At 39.5% G+C, this 8,507-nt stretch overlaps 1 protein-coding gene across 1 annotated transcript; it reads right to left on the bottom strand.

Moving 5' to 3' along the window:
• Positions 1–6,605: 6,605 nt before the first annotated feature.
• LOC113352806 (receptor-like kinase TMK4) lies at positions 6,606–7,953 on the bottom strand. The gene is made up of 2 exons (XM_026596577.1): positions 6,840–7,953; positions 6,606–6,754 (listed from the first exon to the last, which is right to left on the bottom strand). The coding sequence occupies exons 1-2, from the start codon at positions 7,951–7,953 to the stop codon at positions 6,606–6,608; spliced, it is 1,263 nt and encodes a 420-aa protein (XP_026452362.1).
• Positions 7,954–8,507: the final 554 nt, after the last annotated feature.

Genomic DNA, 8,507 nt, shown 5'->3' with positions numbered 1-8,507 from the left:
GAGTCATTCCTTTCAATTCTACCATTTGTTTTCTCCTTGACGTTTTAGTTTGGGGTCTACCTATTGGATCTCTCTTTTCTGGATCTTCGCTTTGTGTGATCCATGGACGAGTAATTATCCTTAGTTGGCTCAACAAGACTTGTCGGCTTACCGAGGTGCCACGTGTGTAAGCTTCGTAGAATTCCTTTGCTTCGTTCGTATCCCATGGAGATTGCCCGGGATCTCCCGAAGGAGGAGGGTTGAAATATAGTTGCTTCCAAAACGGATCAATAACCTCAATAGGTATCACTTCTTCATACTTCACAAGCATATGACGACACGGAAGCCCCAATGAGCACATGTCGGGACAAATACACACATCACCCGGTTTTCCGTAATTTTTCTCATATTCCATTTGTCTCATCATATGTTTTATTGCCCAATGAGATACGATGAATTCTATTCCTTGGATCAACTTACGATAACGAAGAAATTGAGTCATCCTTTCTATTGAGCTTTTCTCAAAAGCCACCTTGATCCTATTGATATCAGCCTTAAAGTATTGCTTCATTGCCTCGGTGACCGTAACCACATTTCCTTGACCGGACTGGATAAGATATTTAAATCTCCCATGAGCGGACTCCGCTGCACTAGTTGCTTCAGTCTTGAAGTGTCTATACCGGTTTGTCCATGCACGCACAAATTTTCCCTTGAAATTGTCCAACCATTGAGTCCGACAATACCAGACGGCAGTCGGATAAACTTCGTTCCAATCGGCAATAAACTTCTCCAATCTCTTTTCGTACATAACCTCGGTAAGAGACCAATAAACTTTCTCCCAATCTCTTAGAAATTCCAACCACTTTTTATGATTTTCCACATGTTCTTTGTCCACTCGTTCCTTTATCTTGCCTCTCTCATCTTCTTCTTCTTCGGAGGATAGTTTGTTCTTTCGAACATCTTCCTCTAGTTGAACAATCATTCTCTTCTTAATATCCGCCTTAGTGGGTTCAAAAAAGACATGGCATGTTTTTATGATATTTTGACGTATATGATATGTACATGGGAAATTTTGTGCGTCCGGAAAACGTCGGATATTGCTTTCAATAATGCATCATCTTGATCGGTTACGATCACCCTTTGAAGTTGATTTTCCCGAAAGAATAATTTCAATTTTCGTAATGCCGAATGATAATTATAGTCCCTCTCGTTTTCCATTAAACACCAAGCTAATGTGAATGTTACCTTGTCCGAGTTTTGCCCCACGATGTTGAACAACGGAATATTGTATTTGTTTGTCTTGTAGGTACAATCCATCATAAGAACACCACAACATGTATTTGCCAATTGTGAAAGCAAAGGATGCGAAATGAATATTTGAAGGGCTTCTCGTCCGACCCTCTTTTAATGATACGCGTGTAGTTGTAATCCCAAGCCATCTTCTCAAATTCTTGCATAGCGGACCTCCCTTCCCATTCCACCCTTCTAATAGTTTCTTGTGCGCTATAAATTGTACGTAGAGAAGACACGTTGGACTCATCGTTTTCCTTGAAGCCTCTGAGAATTTGTCTCGGCTTGATAAGTGCTTTGGTCAATCTCTTTACATCCTCGAACTCATGAGGTTTCAGCTTCGCAACTAGGGAGTGACCAACAAAATCTTTCGGATCCCGGTGGTTATGACAGCCACACAAAACCTCACAATCCCAATTGTTCATGTCATTTAAATGCAAAACAAGCTTAAACGGGCAATCATTCTTCCTCGTACGAGTCTTGTATACCCTATTAGTCTTCTTTGGATATAAATAATCCTTTCTCTTGTGGCTATTCTTCTCCTTGTATTTCCCACTTCTCTCGCAAGCCATCTCAAAACGCCTCTTTGAACGTTCGATATTCCTCACCAACACACACATGTTCTTAAGAGACGTCTCTTTAGCCCAAGCGATTGCTTCATTTCGATCTATTATTCCCTACATAAGATCAATTTCACATTCATTAGAAGGTTCATTACTAGCAATCCATTAGTAAAGTATTTTTTGGTCACATACCGGAGGTATTTTATAGTATTCCGACGTATCCCGATAAAGCGGCTTTGCATTTGTTGGATCAATATATGTCACCACCTAAAGAATGAACGAAAATTAGTTCCAAACGAAATTAAAACACTATGCCGGAAACAAGTACCGGCATGCTCGACCAATGTTCTGGCATTGTCGAACTTAACCCAAAATGAAGACCAAATTTGAAACATATTCCGACATACATTATTCATTAGACAGCAACGCCGGAAAACAAGGTGCCAACACTGTCGTAATTTATTATCCCAAGTCGGTACACGCTACCGGCATTCCAATTAATTGATATATAATGCCGGTATTTAGCTCTGGAAAACATTTATTCCTGTATGTTTTTTTGTAGGTGCCGGTATTGTAAATTTGAAACTCAACAACGCCGGTTCCACTACCGGCATTCTCGAAATTGATGGTACCACGCCGGTAACTGGTTCCGGCGTTGATGGTTATTAATTTTCCATTCCGGTTTTTGGGTTTACATGGAAATGTTTCCTGTATGTTTTTCATGCAGTTCCGGCATGGTAACCTATCAATGAAACCATACAAGTTTAATATTCCGTAGTATATTCCTTGGTAGGTAAAAAGGTAACCGCGTATCGGCATAGTTTTTTGGTGGAATACTATGCCGGATCAATATTCAAATTGGGGGATATCGCTTTACCAGCATGGTCGTAGTATGAATATTATGCCGGTAACGCGTCTGCCGGCATGGTATTCATACTACGACCATGCCAGCACCGAGGTTTTACAGTTGAAAAAATGGCGGGTTTAAAGAAAAAAAACCGATTTTTCAACCTCCTAGCAGCGTTACCTGTGTATTGGGGATGCTTACATGTTGTGCAAGTTTACTTTCTTTTGTAGCTTCTTTGAAAAACTCTCCATACTCGTCAAAATCATCATTCAAGAGTGTTGGCTTAACAAAGAGTTGCAATTGAGAGTTGTTGTCGTTAGCTCCTTGTTGTAGTAGAGCTAAAGATTCAGCAGCTGCAATTCTCTCCTCACAATCATCTTCCATTTTTACAAAAAAATTTCCACTCAAAAATATTTTTCCCTCCTTCTACTCTCACTTCACTCACCCAAATTCAAATAAAACACACACTAATCATTTATCAAAAATCTTAAAATTTTACTAATTATTATTAATCACTAATCCTGATTAGTGAGGGGTAGATTAGATAATACGTAAAATACTTAGAAAGGGGTGACCCCGAATTGATATCTGGAACCAATTTTTGTCCTTTTCTTATATCCCCCAATTCCTTTTTTTATCCCCCAATTAATGGTTCATGTTTAAGACGCCATGGACGAACAAAATTCCTCCATATATACAAATTAATACGTACTTAGAAGCTAAATACCCACCACCATTCTTTCCACCTGTGCTAAGTAGAATTATTACTTCAACCATTTGAGCCAGAGAGAAATCCACACTTTTCGTATTGGCCCAACGCAAGGAAATCCATCATCAGAACCATAAAAATTACTCCCTCCGCTACTTTTAATAGGCTGCTTTGGTTTTTAGAGAAAATTAAGGAAATTAAGATAACCAATCATTGAAAGTGGTCCTCATGAACTTGTCAATAAAAGAAGTAAAGTGAAATGGTCCCCATGACACTTGTCAGCAAAAGAAATATAGTGAAATGGTCCACATGACACTTGTCATAAAAAGAAGTTAAGAGAAAAGTGGTCCCACAAAACCAAAGTAACATTTGACTTTCCCAATTAGGAAACCATCATATATTTTTGAAACATTTATTTACAGAAACCAGCCTATTAAAAAGTAATGGAAGGAGCATGAATAAATATGAAATTTGTTTCTAAGCCCTGAGCTTACCTGGCCAACCATGTTAAACCTGCAGGGATGAAGAAAATAGAGTTAAACATCATCCGTTAATAAGGAGCACAAGAACAATAATTAAGGAAGTTAATTCATGAATTTGCAGACTAGAGAGTACCAACAAGTCAACCAAGAAGCAAAAGGCGCCCAGCTAGGGCCTGGGAGCTTGGCACTCCAGTAGTAAAGACCACCATAGGTAGGGTAAGATGAGCAAGTCTCAGCCATGCTTAAACCAATGAACACTGTGAAGAAACCATATCATGCTGATTGGACCGCCATATTGTAAACCCCGACTGTAAAGGGTAGTAATTCCTTGAAGGACTGATACTGTCACGAAACATAACTCAAAGTTGGATATCATCCTGCGCATAATTTTCCAGACCAACTCATATTATTCCCTACGTTAATTTTTAATAGGCTGGTTTCTATAAATAAATGTTTCAAAAATATAGGATGGTTTTCTAATTGGGAAAGTCAAATGTTATTTTGGTTTTGTGGGATCACTTTTCTCTTAACTTCTTTTTATGACAAGTGTCATGTGGACCATTTCACTATATTTCTTTTGCTGAAAAGTGTCATGGGGACCATTTCACTTCACTTCTTTTATTGACAAGTGTCATGAGGACCACTTTCAATGATTGGTTATCTTAATTTTCTCTAAAAACCAAATCAGCCTATTAAAAAGTAACGAAAGGAGTAACAAGTATCATTTAAAATGGATAAAAAAAGAATATATGGTGAAGGGGACTACTTACGAATGACTGCGGTCAAGTTCCTGGTAGTATCCAAGCTGGGCCAAGCGTGATTCCCATGTATCTATTCTAACATCATTCCCATCCTGAGAAAGATCAGCTTCAGATGGAAATACCCGATCCAAATGTTCCAAAACCATAGTTTCAGTATCTTCAGCGACGGAACCAGGATTTTATGTTGGAGTGGGCTAAAAAATGTGTTTAACGATTCGTGTTTAGTAGTAGTTCGAAACGTTATACGTATGTTTATAATTCGATTTACTAATATGAGTTCGTCCCATAAAATCCGAAGAACATTAAGTTGACAAATTAAACTAACACTTTTAGCATTATTATGGCATAACACAAACTCTAGATATATACAAGAGGCTTGAAGAGGGCTTAGTCATTACTTGATAGCTATGCGTCATCCAACCCATTCACCATTAGTTGGTTGACACCTCAACTAACATTAAGCTAATACAATCTCTATATTTATCTCTAATCAATTCTTAATCTGGCATAGACTTAATCCAATCCAGCTTAGATTGGAACTAAACACAAATTAGCTTAACCTTAACCTAATTTGTTACTAAACCAACATAAAGTCTAACAAAACAACACCAACACTTTTAGCATTATGATCGGAAGGGTATGAATACATCATGCATCTTTGGTCCTAGGTAAGAATGAAGTTTTCATTTGTCAAGCATACAGAGCCATATATGTACATGGATTATTTGGATTCGTAAAAGTTCAATTCGGCCAAAAGTGTGGTCAATGTTTCGTGATTCAGTAGTAGTTGGGAACATTATACGTATGTGTATAATTCGATTTATTGATATGAGTTTGGACCAAAAAATTTGAAGTACACTAAGTCAACAAAAGTAATACTTTTAGCATTATTGAAATGCCATGCTTTGACGCTTTATATCAATATTCGAAGGATATGTGAGGTACCCTCAGTAAATAAGAGTTTTGCGAGGCATCCACATTTATTTATTTTTTTTGTAAAAAAAGATCGGGGAATATAGTTGGGCTCGGATGGCCCAAGTCGGGAAAAATGATGATGGACGTGTACCCATATGCTCATCGTCGGATGACAGGGGATCCTGAATTGAATTCTGAGAAGAAATGGATAAACTCAGAATTGGAACATCCATTTCCATTATCAGTGGCTGCGTGACGAAAAAAAGGATGGTTCATCCAAGTCAGATGAGCTGAGTCAGACAGCTGACTGGGATGAACCAAGTCAGCTAGTTCCAAACTCACTGCAACAGCATCACAAGCAGCAACACAATCACCCTCTAGTAACCATTATCTCATTCCAATTGTTTTTACTAGCGTCTATCTCACCCACAACACTACAGATTATGCTTTCAACAGCGTACTCACACAATCTGATTCAATTTCACTACCCCTTGTAATATGATCCGGACTGACTGAGTTTGCAGGTGACGACTCACTTACACACCACTATTCTCAGATCTAATTTCTTCGTCTCTTAACCAGAATCACTCAAAATTAACATGTCAAATTTATAACCCCAAACTACAAAACAAAATCAATGATTTTCATCTAAAATCAAATCACTACGGATTAGAAAACCCCACCAGAAATTAGGTATGTCAATAAAACCTCTAAAATAATGAAATGAACTAATTACATGCACCTGGTTCATTCCTAAGGGGATCACAACAAAAAATAGGTAAGAAGAAAAAACCCAAATGCATCTATATGCAGTGATTCACTTTGTCCACAAATGCAGCTGAATCCTAGGGATTTAGATGCCAACCTCTCATCAAATGATATACATATAAAAAATTTAGACTCCATTACCTTCAACCACTTCATTTTCATCAAAACCATTCCCTATTGTACGTTTTCTACTCTTCTTATTTGAATGCCAAGTCTATGCACGCACATAACTCCCCAAGTTGAGTCAAACTAAGCTCTCCACGTAAATTGCTGATTGATCTCTGTTTCTTCTTACTGACCCTGCTCCAAGTCCCAGACGCTGTAATAAGCCGTGGTGCCTTCTCCATCATTACCCAAATCCCGAAGAAAACGTTCCCTGTCAAAAGCAGCTTCTTCTTCTTCTTCCTCCTCTTCCTCTGCATGCTGGGGCCATCTCTCAGCTACAAGCCCCAGCCTGGCAGTAATCTCTGCAAAACCAGGCCGATCCCTTGGATCAGTGCGCGTGCACTCCATTGCAAGCCTCACAGCCTCCATTAAGGCCCTGTGCATCCGGGTCGAGTGACCGGTCGACCAAAGCTCTCACATTCTCCATGCCCCTCTTGTAGACGGGACGAAAGCGCATTGCCAAATTCTTCCCTGCCTGACCATCGTCCACTATCGTCTGACCTGTAATAAGTTCTAAGAGAACTATGCCAAAAGCATACACATCAGCTTTGATCGACAAATGACCAGTCATTGCGTACTCAGGCGCAAGGTATCCACGAGTTCCAGCTAACTTGGTCACCACCGACTTCTCATCATCTGTCATTGCCTTCACCAGGCCATAATCCGAGATTTTGGCCCTCATATCCCTGTCAAGTAGGATATTTTTACATTTTACATCCCTGTGTACAAAGGCCTCCCTGGACAGACTGTGGAGGTAGTGCAAGCCCTTAGCCACATCTAGCGCCACTACAATCCTCTCATCCCAGCTCATGGGGTTGCCACCAGTGTCAATCCACTCAAAGAGCTTTTGGTGTAGTGTTCCGCTCTCCATGAATTCGTAAACAATCAGATGCTCAACGCCTTGGTTACAGAACCCAATCACAGATACGAGGTGTCTGTGTGTCATCTTCAAAATGGAGAGCTCAGCCTGGAACGCCATCAACCCAGCTACACCTAATATGAGATTCAGCCTCTCAACAGCAACCTCGGTCCCGTCCGGAAACTTCCCTCTATAGACCTTCCCAAATGCCCCCTCGCCTAACAAATTTTGTTCACTGAAGTTTTGCGTTACCTCTTGTAGGAAACCAAAGGAGAACTCGCCTTCCACCCTTGAAGAGCAATTACCAGCTTCGATGTTGTGCAGCTGAATAGTGGGCTGGCGCACAGCATTACCAGCTTCTGTAGGCTGCATCCGATTAGCCAGCTGGCACGAAGCTTCCAAAGTTTGCATTCCTTTGCCTGTACGTACTAGCATCTCCAACCGCTTCTTCTTCCTTCTCTGGAAGTAGCAGAACACAGCAACAACAACACAAATTACAAGTACAACTGCTACCACTATCCCAGCTATCGCAGGTGCCGATAACCCATGATGTCCTGCATGATCTAGAGTACTATTGGGAGAAGAGGAAAATAAGGTTGGTGAATCAGCAGCCATCTGTAGAAGTACAATAATAGATACAATTCAGATGCCGTACATATCAAGAGTAAAAAAAACAGTATGTTCTCTAAACAGTATTTCAGATGCCGTACATATCAAGAGTCAAAAAAACTTTGTTTCGGATTATGGTACATGATGCTAAGTCAGAAAATCCGTAATCAGTTAACAAAGGTACACATTTAATCATCTACAGTGGCCAATTCTGACATCAAAAGCTTCCAGGACATGAATGCGGCATTACTCTCAATGTGGTTCCCTAAACAAGCAAGCAACTAGCAAAAATAATAGATAAAATTCTAATTAGGCGTTGTAACTATCACTTATGTCTGTTAATAACAATATCATTAGTTTAAGTCGCATGTTAATTAAAGTTATGCAATGCTAATATGGGGCGACTGCATCTTTTTTTTTTTAATGTTTTGAATCATAAAAGACAATTAACTGAAATTCAAAAAATCAACACAATTTCCAATCTAGATAGAACTCTAACAAAGGGTTTCATTTTCGTTACTGCCTCGATCTTACAGACCTATAGATTGCTGAACCCTTTT

Source organism: Papaver somniferum, chromosome 2 (genome assembly GCF_003573695.1).
Source record: "Papaver somniferum cultivar HN1 chromosome 2, ASM357369v1, whole genome shotgun sequence".
Taxonomy (NCBI): Eukaryota; Viridiplantae; Streptophyta; class Magnoliopsida; order Ranunculales; family Papaveraceae; genus Papaver; species Papaver somniferum.
This window is presented reverse-complemented; position numbering and strand designations above follow the sequence as displayed.

Excerpts from the sequence above, each read along its gene's own strand:
- LOC113352806 (XM_026596577.1), bottom strand. The coding sequence starts at position 7,953 with ATGGCTGCTGATTCACCAACCTTATTTTCCTCTTCTCCCAATAGTACT. Across the intron at positions 6,755-6,839 it reads ACAGGGCCTTAATGGAGGCT|CTGAGAGATGGCCCCAGCAT; the intron begins GTGAGGCTTGCA and ends TGGGGCTTGTAG.